Below are 23,988 nucleotides of genomic sequence, written 5' to 3'. Positions count from 1 at the left end.
TTTTTCTTCTTGGGCTCGGTTTGTGTTATCAGGCCCCTTGATTTATTGCGAGGGGGTTGCCGGCGGGGTCTCCAGCCCATGTCTGGCAGCGCTGTTGAATTCACAGCAGTATTGTTCCCTGCTGAATGACTCTGCTCTGTCAGCGAGCCCTGGAGTTAGCGGCTTTCTTTTTCGCCACCTCAGATGAATTGCTCTCTCACACCTGATTAGGTAGGTGTGGGCCGGGGGTTCCTCATTAGTAGAGCTCTCTCTTTTGTTAGTACAAGGGCCATTAGCATTTCTTTTGAGCTACGCTGCACACAGTGAGGTAGCTTCTGTCAGACGTGGGGAGGCAGTGTGGTCCGCTTAAAGGGACTGTTCTGTTTTCTTTTCACTCTCGGCGGTGTGGCCTGCTCGCAGCTCGCAGTCATTATTAGCCAGCAGTTTTATTGGCCATAAGGTTCTCTGGTTTGCTTTTTGTGCGGTTTTAAGGGGAAAGTTAAGTTTTTAAGGGAAGGGCCCTCTAAGGGTGGGGCCATTTTAGGGGGCAGATAAAATTAAATGAAAAAAAAAATCTAATTTGATATTAGGTAACAGTTTGCTAATGATTTTACATTTGGGAATTTTTAGAGTTTATTTCATTTTCAGGCAGTTTTTATTTTTTCTCCATTTTTGGGGTTAGTTCCACGGGTAGGTGCCGGCTCGGGGGCTTAGTTTAGCTAGTGGAGCTGCAAAGGGCTTATTTGGCTGCACTGCCTGAATTTAGTGCACAATGGTGGGACAAGGATCTAGTAAAAAGGGCTTGGTGGGTGCCAGGGCGCTGAGGGAGGCCCTAGAGATTATTAGCAGGGCATCCAAGGCCCAGCTTGAAGGGGCAGTGGTGGAGGTTACGGGTGAAGTGGAGTTAGGTGGGGGCAGGCTGAAGCGTAGAGCAGTGGCGGATGGGGCTCTCGCGGCAGTGGCGGCTTGTACCCCTGCGGCTGGTAGACGGGAGGCATGGGAATCCAGGGGCAGAAAGTTGAGGAGGGAGATTGATAGGAGAGCATCCAGGGGCGAAATGCATTTGGGTGAGGAACCGATTAGGGTTGGGGTTAATAATGACCAGGAGGAGGTGGGGGATATGAGGAGTGTCCAAAAAGGGGCAGGTCAAGAAAGCCATGTCAGTGGGGGTGATGGGGCGCAGAGCGGGGCATCAGGACAGAGGGGCAAGGGTGGCAAATACCTGCGTAAGAGTGCAGGTGGGAGAAGGAGAGAGAGGTCCCCATCAATTAGTGAGGTTAGGGAGGGGTGCAGAACGCCCCCCCCGAATAGGAGGACGGTTAGCAGAGGATGCTGCGCAGCCCCTGTTGTTTGAGAGGATGAATATGGAGAATGTTTAGGAATGGTCTCTCCTCGGTCAGCGTGTGGACAGTCTAGAGGGCGCAGCACGGCCCCTAGGGATGAGGATCACAGGGTGGAGGAGAGCACACCTCGCCCGAGAGAAGAGGACCAGGAAGGGGTTTCTGCGGCCCCGCCGAGAAGACACCAAAGGAGTGACGGGGGGACGCTCACAAGAAGAGGATCTACGTGACCTGAGCATGAGCTTGCATCAGCAATGGTATTTCAGGGGTGATGAAGTTGGGATTGAGGAATATGTGGGGCAGTGGGAGGATGAAGGTTATAGGGCGGTAAGGAGAGGACGGAATGAGAGAAGGGGTTCTAGGTGGGTTCGGGAAAGACGGGAGCAAGGGGTTTGGGAGGGAAGAGGTCGGGAGAACAATTGGCTGGGTGAAACTGCTGACATGTTTTGTCCCCGCAGTAGGAGCCCAGTAAGAAAAGAGATGAGGAGCATTCGAGTGGAGGCCAGACCGCAGACAGGCGATGGCAGGTCGGAAAGAGGTGAGCAGGAAAGGGACTGGTCAACTGCATGGCAGAGGGGGGATATGAGAACAGGGGCAGGAAATTAAGGGTCTGGTCTGTAAGAGGCAAGGAGAGAGATTGGTGTACAGGCTATTGGAGCCATGGTGAGTGACAAGGGAAATTGCTCGGTGGAGGTACAAACGGACAAAGTGATTGAGCCATTGGCGCTCGAGGTACAGGTTTCAAAAGAGAAAGAAGCTGAAGTGAAGGGAAAGGAGAAAAAGCTACCTTACATGGGCATCACTAAACCTTTGGGGGCACACTTGATGGCAGCAACTAAGGATAAGATTCAGGCAGGGGAATTTGTGGACATGTTTAAACTGCTTTATATGGAAGTGAGAGCAAAGGAGGGTTCTAAGGAAGAGGAGAGAGAATTGGCCTCGCGCCCAAGAGTACCGATGACAATTGAAAACTGGACATCAGCATTTATTATTTATGCCAGTGTATATTGTGAGAAATTTCCGGAGCGGTGTGTGGCTCTGCTAAAATATATACATGTGATCAGGAAGGTGTTTACAAGTTTCGGGGGCTTTGCATGGGTGCGTTTTGATGAGGAATTCAGAGCAAGAATGGCTGAGGACAGTCAGGCTGTTGGGGGGAGATAGACATGGATTTATGGCTGCAATCGATGGCGCCAACAAGGCCTGCCCAGACGTTGCACACAGCAAGTGGGCTGCCTGTGCTTTTCAAGCCCTTTCTTGGTCGCCCAGGAGGGGGCAGGGGGCAGGGGGAGGAGGCAGAGGGCAGTCCTCAGCAGCGTGTTGGGCATTTAACAAGGACGGCTGCACAAGGAATTTCTGTAGGTTCAGACATGAATGTAGCAAATGTGCAGGGAAACACTCTCTCACTCAGTGTTTCCAACAAGGAGACAGGGGGAGGGGGAGAGTAGCCGGCAGAGGGGTTGTGGGGAAAGGCTTTTACGCCAGTTAAGTTGGATGCGCTGGAGAAGTGGTTGGAGTTTTATCCGGACAGGGAAGGGGCTAAGATTTTGAGTGTGGGTTTTTGTCATGGTTTCAGGCTGGGTTATCAGGGACCAAGGGTGCGCCGGTGGGTGGAAAATTTGAAGTCAGCCAAAGAAAGTGTGGAGGTGGTAAGACAAAAATTGGGCAAGGAAATAGCGGCAGGGAGGATAGTAGGGCCATTTGATGATCTGCCGGGTGATTTAATGGTATCTCCGCTGGGTGTTGTGCCTAAGAAAGCCCCGGGGGAATTCAGATTGATGCACCATTTGTCATGGCCCGAGGGCATGTCTGTCAATGATTTTATTGCCCCTGAGGAATGGGGGGTTGTATATGCGAGTGTGGACCAGACAGTGGATTTGGTGAGGAAAGCGGGGTGTGGGGCCTTCATGGCCAAGTGTGACATTAAGGTGGCTTTCAGGTTGTTGCCGGTGCACCCAGAGGATTTTTGGCTGTTGGTTCTGCAATTCGAAGACAGGATATACATCGACAAAGCTTTGCCAATGGGGTGTGCAATTTCGTACGCCTTGTTTGAGCATTTCAGTTCCTTCTTACAGTGGGTTTTTTCATACAGTTCCGGTTCTGACAGTGTGCTGCATTACCTAGATGATTTTCTGTTTATTAGCGGGGCGGAAGGAGAAAGGGAGTGCGAAGAGATGCTAAAGTTGTTCCAAGTTTTGATGGGGAACTGGGTGTGCCTTTAGCGGAAGACAAAACAGAAGGGCCGGCAGTAGTGTTGACATTTCTAGGGATTGAACTGGATTCAGTGGTTATGACCTCACGCTTGCCGCACGACAAGGTGAGCAAACTGGTAGGATTGCTGGAGAAAGCGGTGGGTGCCAAGAAATTGATGCTCGTGGAAATGCAGAGTTTGTTGGGGCATTTGAATTTTGCATGCAAGGTGGTGGCCCCAGGGCGGACTTTTTGCAGAAACATGGCGAGGTCTATAGCAGGAGCAAAGTGCCCACATCATCGGATAAGAGTAACAGGTGCAGTGCGGGAAGATTGTAGAATTTGTCTGCATTTTTTGGAGAGCTTTAACGGAGTGTCCATGTGTTTGCAGGGAGATCAAGTGTCTTGGGAAGTTCAGATTTATTCAGATGCATCAGATGCTGGAGTATTGGAGGGTTTTGGGGAGGAAAGTGGTGCGCAGAGAAGTAGCCATCTCTTTTGTTGAGGGAGGGAAGGAGCATTGCATTCCTGGAATTCTTTCCTTTGTTGGTGGCACTGGAGTTGTGGGGGAAGGATTTGCAAAACAAGAAAGTGAATTTCAACCTTGACAATGAATGTGTGGTTCATGTAGTGAATCAGCAGTCAGCAAGGGATCAGAGGGTGGCGAGGCTGATGAAAGAGTTTGTTTTGCATTGCATGGAATGGAATGTGGTTTTCAATGCAACACATGTGCCAGGTAAGGATAATGGCATCGCTGATGCATTATCTCTTTTTCAATGGCAGAGATTCCATGGATTGGCTCCAGATGCAGATCAGGAGGGGCAGCGGATTCCAGAGGAGCTGTGTAAAATAGGAAGCTGAGAGCGCTTGCATTTGTGGAGGGTTCGCTTGCTCCGGCATCTAGAGAGGCCTACAGGAGAGCTTGGGAGGATTTTATAGGAGGGGGAGCTTGTAGTTGGAAAGGCTGGGGGGACGTGGAAGAACGGAGAAGGGATGATGCCACCAATTTCCTCTTGAGGTGCATGGATAGGGGCTGGTCTAGAGCAACTATAACGGGGAAACTGGCAGGGAATGCTTTCTATGGGATGTGGTTTTGGGGTTTTCAACATAGCGGTGGAGAAATGGCAAACAGGATGTTGGAAGGATGGGCAAGGGAAAGTAAGAGGGAAAAAGATAAGAGGAGACCGGTATCGGCAGAGCTGCTAACAAGGTTGTGTCAGGCGGTGGGGGGGGATTTGTTGGGCGGCCTGGGAAGGAGATTTGTTTGCAGCCTGTTTTACTTGGCTATTCCTTGGGGCCTTTAGGGTTTCTGAGCTGGTGGGGGCGGAAAGTGGGGTAGGTGGGCTGCAATGGGAGGATGTCCAGTTTACCGAGTTAGGTTTGGACATCAGGATTAGGAGGTCTAAGATGGATCAAAAAGGAAAGGGCTCTTAGGTTTTGCTCGGTCGTGGGAGTAAGGCGTTATGCCCGGTTCAGTCAGGTTTGTTGTGGAAGGAGCGTTGTGGGGGGAGGGCAGGTTTGGTTTTTCAGCATGAGAATGGAGAGCCAGTATCAGCGACACAAGTTTTGGGGGTACTTCGAAAGGTTCTGGTAGCAGTAGGGGGAAAGGTGTAGGAGTTTGGAACTCATTCATTTAGGATGGGTGCAGCATCTGAAGGTAGCAGGCTGGGCTATTCAGAGGAGAAGGTGAAAAGTTTGGGGCGCTGGAAGTCAGGGAGATAAAAAGGGTATATCAGGGACTTGGGCAAACGGGATGTTTGAAAGAACTTTTCAGAAGTCAGCAGGAGTGTTGCATTTAGTAGGATGTTGTTGATTTGTAAGTGATTTTGTAATTTCTTTTTCAGATGCTGCTCGGAGGCAGAGGCAGATGTCACAAATCTGGATTGTGGGACATTCTATTGTTAAGTGGGCGGGGAAAGAAGCTGAGAAAAGAGTTTTTGGCAGGCAATTGGGTTGCAGCTATTAAGATGTTTAGGTAATATGGTCAGGTTTAGAGGGGCTTCGCTGGGATCAGTTACTCCCTGTGTTGGCTGGGTTGAGGGAACGCTATGAGTCTCCAGATGGGGTGATTATTCATGCTGGGGAAAATGACCTGGTAAGAGACACTGGTGTGGCTCTTCTTAGAAAAATGAAAAGGGATTTGTTATGGGTCTGAGAAATGTGGCCTCAAGCATTGGTAGTTTGGACTAAGTTGTTGCCACAGAGAGTTCGGAGGGGGGTGAGAAGTGAAGGAGCGATAGAGCGGGCAAGGAAGGGAATAAACAGAGAGATGGTAACATTTTGTGTCTCGGCAGCGGTACAGGTTTTGGACCACAAAGACATAGTTTATGAAGGATTCATGATATTTAGAGAGGATTATGTTCATTTGTCAGCGATTGTAAATACTTATTATCTGTCGGAATTGATCTGGTTGGTGAGATATATGTTAAAGGGTTGGTAGTAGGAAGGAATGGGGGGCTGGGACAGAAAGAACACCTTGTGGGAGGGTTTTTCTGTTGCCGAGTGCATGGCCCCTTTAGATGTGGGGGGAGGCAAGCACAATGGGGGAATGGCGCGGGAAAGGATGGAGGTGGTGCTGTTTGACAAAAGGCCTACCCCAGGGGAACAGGTATTGAACCTGAAGGGGCATGGCCCCAGGGAGAAAACAAGATGCCTTGAGAAGTGGTAAGGAGACGGTAGGGACCAAGGGATGGTTAGGGGGAAGTGGATTTATTTATCTAATTAATTATTTAATTGTTGGGGAAATGAAAGTGTTAATTGTTGATTGGTTTGTTTAAAATAGTTTGCTAGTTTGTAAGGCCAGGGAGCCAGGTAAGCGGTTATTTGTAAGCTTTGACCTGTCACATTAAAGCGACCATTTCCACTCTAAACGAGTCTGGGTTTTTTGTGCAGTAAGTCAAAAGGGGGGCCCAGAGGGAACTTTAAGTGTTTCCCCCTGGGGGTTATTTTGACGCTGAACAGGCCAGCGAGGTGGCCTGCGCGTAGAGCGCCACTCCCTGGGGTATTTAAGGGTCAGGGAAGGTTCGGGAAGCAGGCGACGATTGGGGACTTTAGATTGAATAAACCTTTTCCAAAGAAAGAAATACTGTAACAGAGACTTACACCAAGAGTGTGAGAGCAGGAGTAGCCAGTCATATCTCTGACTCACATGTGTTGTGTACGCAGAGGCATAGCCGTACCTGTCTAACACATGGGGCCTGAAGCTAATGGAGTTGGGCCCACCGCAGTGACATTAACTTCTGTAAATGCCCACACACTGCTGCTGAGTGGGGAGGTAAAGATTTTGGGTGGCCTTTGCCCACTCTGGCCCTACTCTGTCTACGCCTCTGTGTGCACAGACTTCCTCCTCTGTCTACATCATAAATACTAAGTATGCACACATTTGTGGTTATGCATATTTGGAATTCTGCCAGTAAGAAAGTTGACAAATGTGGCTGTGGATATTTTCTTTTCTGCTGCTCCACTGAATGTACTTTGGTATTTAATAAACTTTGCAAATGGGGCTATGTTTGTCACTCCACTGTATTCCTGTGAACTGCTTCATGCATGTACACATATGCAATGGTTTTTACTGCAACACGAATTGACAGGAATATGTGGATCCCATGTAAAATGTAATGCCTGGTCCAATAGCAAGATCTGGTTCTTACAAGTGAAGGAGTGTAGAAGGATGCGTCCCTGTGGGATCATGGACCCTGCCTTCCACACAGCTGCCAGAATCGCATCACCTGCTCCAAATCAAGAAGCATCATGATGCACCCCTTCAGAATCCCTTTGTGAATCGGGGTGCTCATTTTTTGGCCCACGTGATAAGATGTCTGCGCATATATTAATGTTGCAAGCGCAAACTTCAGTCAGACTTCAGATAACATATCTTCCCCAGTTAAAGAGGTGCCCTACGAAACCTGTCTCAGAATCCCTTTCTGGGTGGCTAGATCCCTGCCTGGTGGATCTTTGGTCCTAACAGGTACTGTCAGAGTGCCTCAGACGCTGTGGGGAATGGCTTCCCTCCAGTGTCTTCCCGATACCCATTGCCGGGACACGACATGTTGGTAATAGTCCTGAATGACCAGATCGCCTGTGTGTGGGACTGGACGTTTAAGAGGGAGACCCTGCTAGTCATTCTGGGCACTCATCGGGGGACTGGCTTGTGTGGATGGGTCTCCAGGATGACTACTTTGTCATCTCTATTCTCAGGACTCGCCTGTGCTTCCTGAGAGTTGTGGTAGGGGGAGGTGTATTCCAGTTCTGGGCCCTGCCATTCCTTTGCATATGGGCCCCGTAGTCTTCACGTGCCTGTTGTCCCTCTTGGAGCGTTCCTTCATCAAGGAGTCGCTCGCTTGGTCAGGGGGATGGCCAGAGTCAGGATCTGGATGGCGGTCCTGCTATGCCTATGGAGGGTTGCTGGTCTCTAACTTCCTGGGGATTGGGATCAGATCTTGGTTCCCTCTTGGTCCCTTCGGTTCACGGGTGCCCATTTCGGTACAATGGCTGGCATGCACACCTTCCTCTGGACGGGACACTCTTTGCAAGTGCTGGGTACTGGCGATTGACTTTTTGGCACTCCATGGTCAACTGGGTTTGTACGTCTTTGTGTACACATGGTCTGGGCTTCTTCTGCGGCCTCTTGTGCTGCGCCTTCCCCTATGTTGGCTTCCGGCATAAGAAGAGTGTGGCTTCTGAAGACCCAGCCTCTAGCTCTCTCTAGAAGTTCTGTTCTTGGGGTCCTCCCTATCAAGTCCGCTGACGGGAGTGCTCTTGTCTCTGGTTTTCGGATCTTGGTTGTCGGATCTTCTTGCCACAAATTCCAGCTCCCGGGGCTGCGGGTATGACGCTTCTCGGTTGGGCCGCCTGTGCCCTGGTCCCAGGACAAAGAGTGACACTCCTCCATTTAGATGGGACTTGCGGTCATGGGCAGGGCATGGATGTCTTTCCAGCACATGGTTCGCAACTGAGCGGTCATGGCAGGTACAGCCGGTGCTACCGCTCTGCCATTGGATTGTTTGAGGTCCCAGTCATTGGGGGACTGGGCGATGTCTGTTGGGGGCAGGATGGCAGATCGTCTGTCCTCTCTGCAGATGATCAATATCTGGAGTATGGATGTTATGGACTCAGGATGCCCCCACAGGTTCTTTACAGCAGTTGGGTGATTGCCCCTCTGGCGTTTGTTGTTTTTTGGTGGCCTACAGGAAATTTGAGGGTCCCTGGATGTCCCTGTTTGCATCCCCCTGTAATGCAGCGATTTCTGCTCTGAATATGGGTGGGGAGTAGTTGCTCTACTAATAGTTTGACGGAGGCCCAAGTTCTTCATTTCCTCCTATTTTTTACAATCCCTTGAGTGCTGTGGGGTTTCTAGTGGAGCCAAGTCGCAATCATGTTTGTGGTGCTTCCGGGCTGGGGAGGAGTTGGTTCCCAGTACAGCTGTTGCTGAAGTTGGCACCCCCATGAGTGTTTCCCAGGTGGCAGTCCCCTCTTCAGTTCTGAAAGGCGCAGGGAGGCGGTTTGCAAAGACTTGGTCTGTCCTTTCAGATTGCAGAGGTTTTTCAGTGGGCCTGCCAGTCCCTTGCACTTTGGTTGTATTTGTGTTTTTATTTATATAGCATGCATAGCCCAGGGACATCTAGGCTCTTAACTTACAAATATTGTTACAGTAAGTGCTGGACAAGTTATTATTGCATTATTGGTAGAGATGAACGCTCATGAGAGAGGAGGCAGACTTAAGTGAGGGGAAGGAGCAACAGTTAAGTTGGAGTAGAGAAGGAACGTCCGCTAGCTTGGATCCGTCGGAGGTGGCAAAGGTTGCTGACAAACAGAAGCAAGGGAAGAGATCAGCATTCCTAATAACGATCAGGCAGAGAACAGTGCATAGTCCATACGAACGAAGTAAGTTGCAGGTCGGCGAAGCGGGCAAAGTTAGAGTCAAGAATGGGTACCGATACGCGTTTAGTTTCGGAAATGTTTCAGGCGAGTGCGGAGCGCGAGGCAATAAGGTCTGTAGCAACAGAGTTGTAGACCGCAGGGGGCAAGGTACGATATAGGCTTGGAGGTGAGCGAAGACATATGGTTGGAAAACTCTCGCAGGAGAGTAACATGGGCTTTGAGACAGGCTACACCAGAGTGTAGAGGCCAAAATAGAATAACGGCGACCATCACTGTGCCAACTTTGTGGCATGGTGCGACGGGGGATGTTTTCTGGTTTGCAGCATGGGGCCTGGTCGTTCTGCAGTTCTGACATGATGGGGCTCTGTGGTCCCTCTGCGTCCCTCCTTCCGTGCCCGGTGTTCCATGCGCTAAGGGTGCATTCCTCCCCTCTGCTGGGAATAGAAGGCTAGTTTTAGGCCTCCTTGGAAGTGTTTCAGTCTCTGTACCAGGATTTGTATCAGGTGACCTTCTGTTATGGGACACTACCTTAGGCACCCATGTGGTCATTGGCCCTGCCTGCGTTGTTTCCCCATACAGGCCCCTATTTTGGTCACTGTTACCTCGGCCGGGAGACTTTGAGAACATGGGGTGCACCCGGCAGTCTACAATTTGTTTTGGGGTATGCAAGATGGCCTTGCTTCTGTGATGGGACCCTTCCCTTGTCCTTGGGTTTCACCAATGTTTTATGGATTGCACGTCGTTGCATTGTCGGCCTTCTCTCTAGTCTTTCTCTCTCCAGCCGAGGTGGCCGGCTCTGTCGGGTGGCGATTTTTGAATTGTCTTGACTGCTCTTGGTATTTCGGGAGTCCAGATGGCTTCCTGGTTGCCTTTGCCACCAGTGGAAGTACTCCGGGGGCCTCCTCAACCACCTTTGCTGGAGGATTGGATTGGGGGCTCCGTCACCTCCTGGCCTACTGCGCAGGTTGTGTTCTCAACTGTCATGTGTAGGGCTACTGAATGGGCCGGTCCCAACATGTTGATTGAGTTCTCGATTGCATAGGGAAGCTCCTGGGTTTGCTTCCTTCAGGGTGTGAGGGTTGCCATCTATGTCTATTGGTCTCTACACTTTAATTATGTTCTGTCTGCTACGCTTGGTGGTGGGTAGTTTGGGCTTTCTCTTTGGTATCTGGTGCTTTTTTTTTTAAAATCATTGGACCCTTCCCAATGGCCTGGGCTTTGCTAAATCTCAAAGGTAAGTACGGGGATGAGAAACAGGGATGTAGAGGTAATGGTTGGATTACTTACGTGTAATCTTCATTACTCCAAGTCCTACTCTTCCTCATCCCAGTGTAGAGGTCCCACCTCACTATCCCTGGTGGGGGAAGGGTCCCATGACAGTGCTTGGTGTATGAAAACTGGTGCCTCGTGGGAAAAGGGGTGATTATACCCCTGGAGGAGGGTAGGAGCCAACAGACAAAACGCTTGGAAAAGGGTTCCTGGAAGGAGGCAGAACCTCTCAAAGGTAAGTACTTGGATGAGGAAGAGTAGGACTAGAAGTAATGAAGATTACTGTTAAGTAATCCAGCCATTGCTGCAGTCGCACATTGAATCGTCAGGCTGACAGTGAGCTTTTGGAAAGACAAGGTCCTTTTCTCTCATAGAGCCTTCTTTCCTGGCTCCCAGCCGTTGAAAGTGGAGGTGGGCTGTGCTTTGGAGGAACACCTCCTTGCCAAGTTTCCCAGTTTCATGCGTGACACCTCAAGCCAATCTTGGTTTTTGCTTGCAATTGCATACTGCAACTTGTAGTTTTTGTTTTACCATTGCAAGGGTGGGCCTACAAGTCCCGTCATGCAGTGTGGAAAAAAAAACAGGACTGGCTCAAAGATTCTGCATGGAACAGGGAAACTTGGCAGCTATGTCATACGGACAATGTCAGTAATGAAGTGATGCTGATGATTTTATGGACAACATCAGCTTCTGGGTTCATTGAGGGATTTGAGGGGCTGTGGTTGTAGTGCTCTGTTGTTGGACCCAGCTTTTCTAAGACTTTTAGTGGAAAGAAAGGTTGAGTATTCTCGTTGGTGTTAGGTAGCTGAGCAGTGCAGGGAGGCATGCGGGAGTGTGTGACAGCAAAGGATTATGACTTTCATATTCCTCCGTGGTGACATCACGCCAAACAGTTATGGCTTTTCAGTTTAAATATATATATATATATATGTGCGTAATGGACTCAATTGAATCCATATACAACACACTTTTTGTTTTATAGTTTGAGAGTGTTTCATTGATTTTTTTTCCTGTGTTTAGTATATTAATTGTAGTAGATACACATGTATATTTATATTCCCAGAAAATCTCACATACAGATGGCGATGCCAGCACACTGTGTATCTCCTTGTATGCACTTGTCGGTCCAACTGGAAAGGTGGAGTCTGCATAGTGCATAGAAGATTGGTTCTGGCACTCAGAGGCAAACCCACAATTCCCTGGTCGTAAAGGAACAGTCAGACATTCTAGTGGAACACAGGAGGCCATTAACCCCTCAACTCACCTCCTGCTATACCAAACAGGTAGCACCTAAAACAAGGGTCTGCAACCTGCGGATCTCTAGATGTTTTGGACTACAACTCCCATGATGCCTCACCCTTGAGTATTGTTGCTAGGATAGATGGGTTTTAGTCTAAAACATCTGGAGAGCCAAAGGTTGCAGGCCCCGGACCTGTGACATCATAAACCTAGGGTTGCATTATGATAAGAAATTATTGATGATTGATTTAGGCGGTGTTGACATTAGATGGGGGCGGTGGTGGTATCCATAATAAGCATGATGAATGACAGTTGTCCAATGTTTAGATGCTGGTGAGTGAAGTTGGTGCATGACTGATGAGTTATGACGGATGACAGATCTCCATTTTGGAAAAACTGTTGCCAATGGTTGGTGCATGGGCCTAATTTTAGGGGGGGGGGCAAGGGTGTTTATTTCCCCCAACTTTGGTGCCTCACCATTGTGTCCCTTCATTTGACAGGGGCACCTTTCCTTTAGTTATCATGTCCCCCCAACATTGTCAGCAAGGCTACTCCACTGGGTTGGTGTTCCTCTTTAGACCATATGATGAGTAGAGATGGGATGATGTTCCACCATGATGCTGCATGAAGGACTATCACGTAACATGCAGGAGATATTTTGGTAATTTTGTGAAAGTTCTCCATCCTGTCGTTTTCTATGCAGATTGTAGGCACAATATGATATGTGTTATGTCTCCTTCAAGCATTTCTGTGAATGAAGAGTGGTCGGCCTGAGTGAGACATGATGATATGTTTGATTTGGGATCTTCAGTGATGATAGGTTGCCATGTTGGCAATATTTCTGTGATTTGGCAGAAACTTTAGTGATGTGGTTTGTTGGATGACTAGGTGAAAATTCGGACTCTTTGGCCAAACACAGAGGATGAGCAACGTTGAAGGATGTGAGTTCACTGGGGATTGATAGTGCACCTCTCAATGCAGTTATTGTGCATCACAGAAGTCCACACGAAAGAAACTCTGGCGATGAGAGATGTTCCACTTAGAAGACCCAGAAGTAGATTGTTCTTAGTGAAGCAACTCCTTGGTCTTTTTTGTCTTAATTGTTTCTTCTTTATTTTCCACCCACTTAGGTGTACAATAAGTTCTCCAGTTTCAACAGTGGTGGATACCCCTATCAAGTGGAAGAATACAGTTCATGTTTTGGACCATTTTTTGGCCCTATTGCTGAAGTTGCACCAGCAGCTGAAGTTGCACCAGCACGTATAAAACAGTCTATATGGTGGCCAGGGTATTCCTCTGCACTAGATGTCTTTAGCCGTTTCAAGGTAAGCTTTTGAGAATCATTTCCTTGAACTTTGGAGCGAGAGCAAGCAGAGCGTTTGAGAAGCTTGCTATTAACGCTTGGAAAGTGGACCTTCCCTCCTAGTGCCGCTTTCATTTTCAGTTTAAGAGAGTTATGTCCTTGAAATCAGTGTCCATCACATAAAGAAAAACGATGGAGAATTGACATGTTCTGTTATGTTATGTTAAAACATTTCTATACCGCTAAAACCCTAAGGCATCCAAGTGCTTCTTCACAAGCAGGAAAAAAAGGTCAGTGAGGATAACCGAAGATAGAATTAAATGAACAGTTCTGTTTTTAGGAGCTTCCGAAACGCCAGATGGTTTCTTTCAGCTCTGAGCACCAGTGGTAGGTCGTTCCAAGCCTTAGCCACAAGCACCGGGAAAGAACGTCCATTACCACGGGCTCTTTTTGTCCTAGCCACCTGCAGACATAGAGTGGATGTGGAGCGAAGGTTTCTTGCAGGTTGGTAAACCGAAATTTGTCCTTTAAGTAGTTTGGGGCTGTCCCATAGATGCATTTGTGACAGAGTGTTAACGTTTTAAAGGAAATCCTGGCTGATATCGGAAGCCAGTGTAGCTCCCTTCTGGCATCAGAGGTGGGTTCATACCTTTTCATGCTATAGATTATACGCACGGAGGCATTTAGAATTTTCTGTAGTCTAAGAACGTCTTCTCTACTTGCTCCCCCAATAGAGCATTACAGTAGTCTAGGCGTGGTAAGATCACGGCTCTGACTAACTTGGCTCGATTGTTTTTTGAGATTAGAGGGGCGTCCTGCCTCAATACTCGCAGATGATATTGAGTGTTTTTTTCAATGGCATCTACGTGTGCGCCTGCGTCCAGGGAAGCCTCCATGTACGCACCTAGTGTCTTCACCTTGTCAACTACTTTAATGAGGCTATCGTCAACCAAGAAACCAGAGAAGGCCGGGGCTAAAGCCTCCCTCGATTTCTTGGACCCATAAATCATGCGTTCCGTCTTTCATGCATTTAGGCATAGCCAGTTTGTGGTCGTCCAGTCTTTTATCACTCTGTATACTTCATTAAGTTTAAGTTGGTCTACTTGATGGTCTCCTGATAATTCCATTGACAGCTGGAAATCGTCGGCATAGTTTGTGAAGAAATAGCCCAGCTTCTCCAGTTCTCTACAGAGAGGGAGGATGTAGATATTAAAAAGGAGAGGCGACAAGCAGGCTCCCTGCGGGACGCCACATAGGATAGTCTCTATTTCCGAGAAAGCCTCTCCCCAATGTACCCTGGACTTTCTACTCTCCAAAAAGGATCTGACCCAGTTTACGGTTTCAGTGGCCAAGCCACCTGTGTCAAGCAGTCTGTGTAGTAAGATCTTGTGATCCAAAAGATCAAAGGCTGCACTGAGATCTAATAATATTAACAAGCCCGGTCTACATCTCTCAACTAAAGACAGCATGTGAGTCTGAAGATCAACCAAAGCACTCTCGGTGCCATGGAAGCGGCGAAAACCTGATTGTCTCTCATGCAGCCTGCTAGTATTTTCAGTGTGAGATTGAAGTTGTGTTGTGGCGACCTTATCCACCAATTTCAAGAAAAAAAGGGTGTTAGTAATGTCAGGCTACATGCTTACTGGTCAAGGGAATCTCCTAAACAACCCTGTAAAGCATGGGACTGCAAATCTGAGGGAGACACCTGTGTGTGTGGTGGGGGAAGGGTAGGGTGTGGATTGGGTTCACACCATATACATTGTCTCAGCTTTCGCATGTTCTGTACATCTGTAGCAACAGTGAATGTCAACCACTGGAGGGTTAGGTACCAAATAGCATATCCTAGTTTGAGTACTGCAATTGACTGCTACTGACCGCTACCTGGTAAGTGCCTCTATACTGCATGCCCCTTGATCCAGACGTGCCGGAATTTGATTACCAACAGGTGCAATAACTAAGCAAAATGGTCCCAGCATATAAATAGTTAATTTTGAAGCGTAGGTGCATAAATGGCTCTGTCCGCATCCAGCCCTATTCCCATACGTGCACATTGGGTTGTGTGCATCACTTCTAGACCTTTTGACTAATTAGATGATCTTGGATGTATTAATTCTTACCTCTGAGGACTCCTTGTCATTCTTGTGTATTCATTAAGTAGGGTTTTTCTGTCAGCTGACTACCTTACACAGTTCTTTGGCTCATGCGTATTCCAGAGGTTAATCATTTCAAGTATTTGGCGACACACTGCAGTTGACCACTCTCTTCTGCTATCCCACACACATCACATTATTAGTTATTCGACATGTAGCACCTCATGTTTCCTTCTTTATTGTGTGATTCCACTGGAGTGCGGACATTTTTGGTGGTGGTCAAATATCTTAGGTTTGCAGCATCACAAAGGATCCAGGACATCCTTGCGAGGAAGCAAATCTGGGCGGTGGTAAGTAAGCATTACATTTAAAATTGGCCAAGTGGAGAATGTGTTCTTTGCAGGCAAGCCATCTTGGTCAGCCAATCACACATGTGGCTCACTCCCCTGCAATCTCGGTGTTTTGCCAAAGGTGCTTACATACTCTAATGATATTGCCCACTCTGCGGTGCCTAAGTGGGAAGACTGACCGTTGTCAATCTACCCACTTAGTTTAAGATACTGGACCCACTCAAAGAGCAACAATGCTCATCTAATGGAAATTGGCTTGAGGTGATAGAGCATGCAAAATCTACTGGGATTGGGGATGGAAGCCTGTGGCTGAAATGTTCGAGGGAGAAAAGACCAAAGGTTTTTTTTCTGAAAACATTCAGTCTTTTCTCCACTGAAGATTGCAGCCACAGGCTTCCAAACCCACCCACCCCCAACACCCTACTTACCTTGCGGCAGCACACTTCGCTGTGTGTCGCGACTCGCTGTGTCCCTGCAACGTGAACGGGAACTGGCACTGCATGGTCCTTTCCTTTTATATATTTTATTTTTTACTAGATCGACCACGGGGGACACCACCTCAACCCACTTTCACTGTATGGTGAACAAGGGTGCGGGGACACCCCCTCAGTCCCAAGGGCCCTTGCCACGGAATGGCGGATTTGGTCAAACATTTCGCCAAATCTCCCATTCAGTCTTTTATTTGAGCTCTTTTTGGACAATTCCAATCTACTGTAGCTTGCTCCACAGTGCTGTTGGGGTCAAGGACCACACGTTCCTTCAAGATGCATTCACCACCTATGTCAGACAGCAGGCTCTGATAAATGCCAGCTAGTTGGGCCTAGTATGACATAGAGAGAGCAAAGAGGGAAGACTGGGCTTCAGCAAGGTAGGGAGCCATAGAGTGTGGGTTTGATTTGGACTTGGTTGTGCAGGTTTCAGGGGTCAGTGAGAGCAAAGGAAGAGATACAGATTGAAAGTATAGTAGTCACTGGCTGAATATAGCATATAACTCACTGTTCCCTGTTAATCATGGATAGGGATTTCTGGACCACTCTTTGATGCATTGGTCTGTCAATCATGCCAGGAGGCTAATGATCCTGAAGCAGTGGCCTCCATGATAGAATAGGTGTGCAGAACATCCTGGCAACCTAAAACAATGGGCTTCTACTACAAATCTGTTCCCATCTGTGTTCCCCAATTCTGCCAGCCTTTTTCCTTGATTTATCAGGTTATTTAAATACTTCTCTTTGGCTCGCTGCTGACCCAATTCCCTAAATGTTTCCCCCATTACTTCTCCACACACACTCCTCCAACTCCATTTGCGTTGTTTTCTCCACCCACAAAACACACTCTGCCCACTTTAACCATGGCTACCCAAGTCTCCCCTGACTGACCAGCCTCGATTCCATATCAGTTTTCTAATCCTCCCTATAATATTTCCAATGTGTTTTGGAATGCACAATCACTCTCCTACGAACGGATTTTCCAACTGGACTGCTTGGCCTCCTTTCATCCCTGTCTGTCCGTCATGGGAATCATTGGGACATGGACCACCCCCCTCAACCCTGTAGCCCTTGCATCTCTACCCACTGATGTCGCCACTTTGGTGAGGTGGGTAGGTGTGGGAATCATGACCAATGGTCGCTGCCCATTGGCTTTCTTTCAAGCCCTCACCTCCTCCATTTCACCACAACGCTGTTCAAAATCTAGCACAAACCCATTGCTTTATATTCCTCATCTATCAAACCTGGTGTCGCTCTCAAGTCTTTGTTCTTTGATCTTAACATCCCCTCATGTTCCTTCCCATAGAGGCCCAATCTATTCCTGGCCGATATAAACTTTTTTAACATCTAGATGTCCCAACCATTGGAGCTTGAGTCGGTCCTTTCAGGTGAACATCTGATAGTCCTTCACAATCAATCCATGCAGAATCTCTCAACACTCTCAATCACACTTAGCCATGCCCTCCTTGACTCCTCCCAGAGCTCTGCTCCCTTTATTGAGCCTACTTCCTCCAACCACTCCCTACTGCACTTTCTATCTGTGTCCCCTCTCTGCTCCCTCTGACCCCCGAAACCTGAATAACCAAGTGCAAAGTCAAACAAGACTCAGTGGCTTCTTACATAGCTGAAGCCCAGTCTACCCTGTTTGCTCTCTTCTACATCCATCAGTACCACTATTCAACTAGTAGTTTCATATCCTCTCGTCAACCCAGCCTTCGGCCAACCCCAAATTGGCTAGCTTAAGGCAACCATGCAAGGCCCACTCTCTCTTCTGTTCTCCTTGCTTCCTACAAATAATTCCCTTCATGCATCTAGGCGATAGTACAGTTTGAGGTAATGGACTGGAGAGTATGTGTAGGTTGAGAGTAGCCCCCGTTTTCCAGCCCTACTTCAAGCAAGGGTGTACATTTCCCTTACCCCAGACAAGGGGAAGTCCCCATGGGAAACCCTGCTATAACCAAGGCCAGCTGGATATGGACGGGTGCTGCACCTGTAAAATAAAATTGCTATTAACAAGAGTTGGCATGCACCCTGAGTACTTACTTTATGAAACTGGACACAGGCACCATGGGGGATTTCATAGGGATCCCAACAGTAGCCCCGCTTTATTTATACAACTCTTATTCTATTATACAATATTCCTATTCCCACTATAAAATTCCCCAAATGCGAGATCCCTCTAAAATGTGGAATCTGCTCCATCGCCCATCTTTCCTGGCAGGGTTCACAGGGAGGCCCATAGAGTGGGACTGACACAACCGACTCCCCGCTTAATTCCTGGTACTTTAGAGTTAGTAAGTAGTTGCAGAAATCTAGCAAACCTGTGGGGAGAAAACAAAATGGTGTTGGTTTCGAAGCAGTCGGTTTGCTCCTAATATTGTGTCTGTCCAATAATACATGGTAATCTATAGAGTAAGGTGGAGTGAAATCTCTGCGCCCACTTTCAATAAAACCCACAGAAGTATAGGGTGGGCTGATTGGAAAAAAAAGCAAATAATCCTTCAGACAGTGGCAATAATTCCTCTTTATTAATTGTCTCATACAGTGAACCTCAATTAGTGATCCTTATCCTCATGTGTTGATCCTTAATTCATATTTAATAGTACTTGTATCCTCGTAAATTGATTCTTAACGTTTAGTCTTAGATGTACATATTTATAACATGTAAAGAAATGCTCAAATATATAGGCAAAAAGTGGTTGAATACCTAACTCACCCACTATGATATTTGATTAAAGGTGTTGGTTGTAGGTGTGGGGAGACCATTATGTCAGGTGTTGACCCCTGGAATGACACAATAAACAAACAAACATTGTTCTATCATAAGGATCTACGCAACCTATAGAATGAACTTTTTTGAAGCAATCCTCACCCACTATCCAAACCCTAAACAATCAATCACCAACATAACTCAGAAAGCTCTTTATAGAATTAGAAACATTATCCAAATGAGAACTCTCCAAATGGCGCAAAATAAGAACACTCAAAGCATACTTGGAAGTGGGTCGTATACCCAGAGGTCTACGTATATGTATATTTCTAACATTTAAATAAAAGGGCATAGAAGCCCTAAATGATTGGGAACAGATGTTGGCTAAACATCGTAGGACATGATGAATTGAGTAATAGAGCAATCGACCAAAGTTCATGACTGCACCTTAAAAGAAATAGTATTAATCAAACAACAAATAGAGAATCGTATCTACTAGAACTAACATTATAAAACTATCAGATATTGGATGACTTCATATTGAAATATACAACTGAACTCAAATACAAAAAACAAAACAAATTAATTAGATTTGAAAAGGATTATAAAAAATAAAAGAATCTACACATTCCATAAAAAACATGATCCAAGAGCTATCAACTTAACAACAATTCCGAAACCAACAGGACAGCCACAAATCATCCAGTCTCCTTCCTCCTCAGAGATAGACTAAGTCAGCAGTATTGATACATATCAAGACTCTTTGGAAACCAGAAATCAGATAGCATTAGAGTGTCCTTTTTTAAAGGAACTCGGGATATACAAAAGGAGCACCAAAACCAATTAGACAGTCGCAATATCTGAACATTCACAACTACTGACCCAAATACCTTGATAAACACAAGACTCAGAGAGGAAAGAGAGGAGGCACTAAGGAACCAAAATTGAATAACTAAAGGAATGCTAACAAGATCCCAACAGAAAAGCAAGGGATGCAACAAATTAATTTGGTCATGAACTTATTGAATCTAACAATCAAAGATGAACTCAAGTCAGCTCTTAACAAAGGACTATCTTTCAGTCCCACTAATGAATACGACTACTTTCAAACCAATGTGGAAATCTACAAATTTTGTAGACAACTGAAATTGAGAAAATTCATTGAACAATCACCAAAAAACACAATCAGGAAGAATCCCCACACAGCCCTCTTCATTGACGATTGAACAGAACATACAGCTAAACCTAGCAGAAGAAATTACCCTGACACCTGAATCTACATTTGTCCCAACCTTGGCACCAGCTAATGCCATTGACCCTTTTAATAGAACTGATACAGAGGATTTGAGACAACCTTATCCATCCAACAGCCACCCTAAAACCGAGCCTAATCTTACTCTAAAAGTAAGGAAGGTATTCACAGGTCTACAAAAGGATCAGAACTATATAGCTGAAACTGCAGATAAAGGAGGCAAAATAGTAATCATGAACAAAAATGACTACATCAGAGAAGGATTACACAAACTTAATGTGACTAGCTGCTACAAAAAGTTGACAACCAGCCCCCTTCCAGAATTAAAACGAAACTGGGGTTCCATGAGCAAAAATTGGCACAATAAAGGTCTCTTGAATGACGAGGAGTACAACTTCATTAACATTCTTTATCCATGTATAGCAACCTTCTACTTTATACCCAAAATACACAAATAGTTTTATGAATTCCACCCTGCAGACCAATTTTGAACGGTATAGCATCACTTACTGAAAAGAATATCAGCCTATATTGACACCCATTCTTCCTGCCTCTCTCCACCACATGCAGCCCTTTGAATCTGGCAAAATACCTCGCTCAAGGCAAACGGCAATATTAATCCCCGTGTTTAAAAAGGGAAACAGACTTGACCCTAGCAACTACAGGTTGCTTTCAATGCTAGATGCCACGGGGAAGATATTTGCCTCACTCTTGTTAAAAGAGCTACAATTATGGGCAGAGCGCTCGGGAGTACTGTCCAAATTTCAAAGTGGGTTTAGACAGGGATATTCCACCTCCCACAACATTATGATTATGGATATCCTACGAGCGAGAGCACTCAGAGGAGGGGCTGTCCCACTATGTGCTCTTTTCGGCGGCCTTTGATTCCATTCCCAGAAACTGCTTGTGGTGGAAATTGAGTCTAATGGGCTGTCCGAAAAGGTCTAATATATTATTTAAGACTCCTACATCAAAATAATTCAGTGAAACTGAAATTAGATCAAGAAGGCCATACTACTGCCAATGTCATACAAAATAGGGGAGTAAAGCAAGGCTGTGTCACAGCACCTTTAATTTAAAACCTTTACGTGCATGACATCCCTGAAGCAATATCTGCTGTAAGCAATCGCCCACCTAAAATTGGTAAAGCCCCCTGCCCTGTATTAGCGTATGCCGACGATCTGGTGATTTTTGACTATACCATTAGTGGGATACGTAGATCAGCAGGTGCACTCTGGGAATATGCTGAGGTGAATGGCCCCAGCATCAATCTAGGGAAAACCAAGGTGATGAGATACACTAACAAGAGAGTATCTCGTGTACTACTCAAGGTAGGCCTGGTGAATATTTCCTATGTCCCCAATTATCGTTATTTGGGCATAGATTTCGAAGTCACTGGTGACTATGTGGCCTGTAAGCAAGTGTGCGCTATTAGAGCGGCGCAACTGACCGCCCTATTTTACAAGTTCACTGCCAAACAGTGCGGATTTACATTGTGGGGTATTCGGCAGCTGTATATCCAAGCTTTTTCTCCGGCTATAATATATGGGCTGGAGGCCCTACTGGAGATCCATTTAGGGTGGTTGCAGGTGATTGAAGGTAGATTCTGGCGCAGTATCCTTGGCCTACCTCCCTGCATTCCTATGGCTATAATCAGACTAGAATTGGGCCTGATCTCGCTAAAGGCACTAGTATTGAAGAAGCGAGCTTCACTATATTTAAAAATGACTTGTGGTACTAGCAATGTATTATTAACAGCAGTGCATCAGGAAATGGCCAGGGAGAATTCGGTCTGTACAATTACTGACCAGATGACCAAACTGTACCATGATATAGGATGGCAATCTAGGGAGGGGGGATACTCAGAAAAATCTCAAAGGGCTCTGTGCAGACATATTGAGCTCTGGGATTGGATTGAGAACTTTGAACATTTGAGGAGCCTGAGCAGCTACAAATTCGTGCAACTAAGACTGTACGAGTTTAAGAAACCACAGAGATATTTGAGCATCTGTCCATCAGCCAGACTTAGACGGTTTATCTTGTTACTTAGATTGGAACAACTCCCCACGTTGATGGTCACGGGAAGAAAAGACAAGGTTGATGCCACATTGCGAATATGCCGCTTGTGCAAAGTTCAAGATCAGTTGGAAACGGCAAAGCATCTTTTGACTGAATGTCTTAAAATGGCTAGCACAACCAAACCCCTGCTTGATAGTTATACCCATAACAAAGAATATATCAAGGTCAACCTTTTTTGGCACCACTGTATCAATTCTAATAGCATGCGTCTGCTGACTGCCTTATATACCATCTGGCTGAGGGTGGAAGTTAGCTTGGGCATAACACTTTAAGCTTTTGAAGCATTTGAATTGATTAAGTAACTGCATCCTAATATTGTATATATATCTGTGTGATATATCTGAACTAGGAAGATGATTTTTAAACTATATTTGTTTTATTTATTTTTTTGATATGACTTTCTTTGTATATATATTTTTGTATTATGATGTACTAATGTGTTATTTTTCTCTTATTTATGTCTTGTGAAAAGTTTATAAACTAAACTATATCACAATAAATAAATAAATAAACATGCAGCCCTGCTGTCCTCACTCCAGCATCCCTCTCCCTGCAAGCAATGTCGGATCAGTGCGTTTTTTGCTTGGGTAAGCCCTGCATTTACAGCGTGCATTACGCATGCTGTGTGGATTTTTACAACTTGTCTACAAAATGTTCTCACTGCAGGCAGCCCTAGAATTGCAAGATGTGACATTACTTCTCTTGACTTCAACACACTACATGGGTTTCTTATTTGTTTTTTCATTTGCACTAAGTGGTGCCTTACTTGTTTTGGCGTTTCCAAGATGGCCGGAATTCTTTCTCCTTTGTGAGCTTCCTGGTGTGGACTAACTCCCCCTCCCATTGGTTGCATTGGTCTAGAAAGGCCAATCACAGCAACCAGGAGGCGGGAGCTGGTGCAGACAAACCAAGGCCCACAACAAAGGCCCCTGTCCGCTACCAGGATGCTGCATGGTGTTATTGTTGCACCCCTGCTCTTGAACTTCCATGATGCTACTACATCACTCTTCAAAGAAATCTGGACTACCTTGATATTCAGACCTCCTTAACTATGGGTTAGTTCCCTCCTTCTGGACACACCCCTACCCTCTTTTGACTTACTTTCCTTCTCTACTTGTCTCCCATGCTTACACTCTTGATTGCATTGCACTTTGCACCACCTGCTAGCATCTGATTAGCTGTTATTCCAAATCTAGCTGTGTTTTGCATTCAGATTAAATTCAAATCAAGCTGTATTTTGCATTTAGCTTGTGTTTCTTCATTAAGCTTAGTTTTGCATTTAGCTTGAATTTCTGCATTTAGCTTAAATCCAAATCTATCTGTGCTTTGCATTTAGCTTGTGTTTCTGCATTTAACTTAAATTCAAATCTAGCTGTGTTTTGCATTTAGCTAAAATTCAAATCTAGCTGTGTTTTGCATTCAGCTTAAATTCAAATCAAGCTGTATTTTGCATTTAGCTTGTGTTTCTGCATTAAGCTTAGTTTTGCATTTAGCTTGAGTTTCTGCATTTAGCTTAAATTCAAATCTAGCTGTGTTTTGCATTTAGCTTGTGTTTCTGCATATAGCTTAAATTCAAATCTAGCTGTGTTTTGCATTTAACATGCATTTCTGCATTTAGTTTAAATTCACATCTAGCTGTGTTTCTGCATTTAGCGTAAATTCAAATCTAGCTGTGTTTTGCATTTAGCATGTGTTTCTGCATTTAGCTTAAATTCACATCTAGCTGTGTTAGTGCATTTAGCTTAAATTCAAATCTAGATTTGTTAGAGCATTTAGCCTAAATTCACATCTAGCTGTGTTTTACATTTAGCTTGTGTTTCTG

General features: G+C 46.0%; 1 protein-coding gene across 2 annotated transcripts in view; it reads left to right on the top strand.

The window, feature by feature from the left end:
* LOC138580218 (alpha-2-macroglobulin-like protein 1) overlaps positions 1–23,988 on the top strand; it is a 1,051,822-nt gene that overhangs the window by 567,027 nt on the left and 460,807 nt on the right. For both annotated transcript variants that reach the window (XM_069650580.1, XM_069650579.1), the window contains exon 16: positions 13,028–13,222. In XM_069650580.1, the coding sequence (XP_069506681.1) occupies positions 13,028–13,222 (195 nt within the window). The remainder of the gene's footprint in view (positions 1–13,027; positions 13,223–23,988) is intronic.

Source organism: Ambystoma mexicanum, chromosome 3p (assembly GCF_040938575.1).
Source record: "Ambystoma mexicanum isolate Mex_15411 chromosome 3p, UKY_AmexF1_1, whole genome shotgun sequence".
Taxonomy (NCBI): domain Eukaryota; kingdom Metazoa; phylum Chordata; class Amphibia; order Caudata; family Ambystomatidae; genus Ambystoma; species Ambystoma mexicanum.
This window is presented reverse-complemented; position numbering and strand designations above follow the sequence as displayed.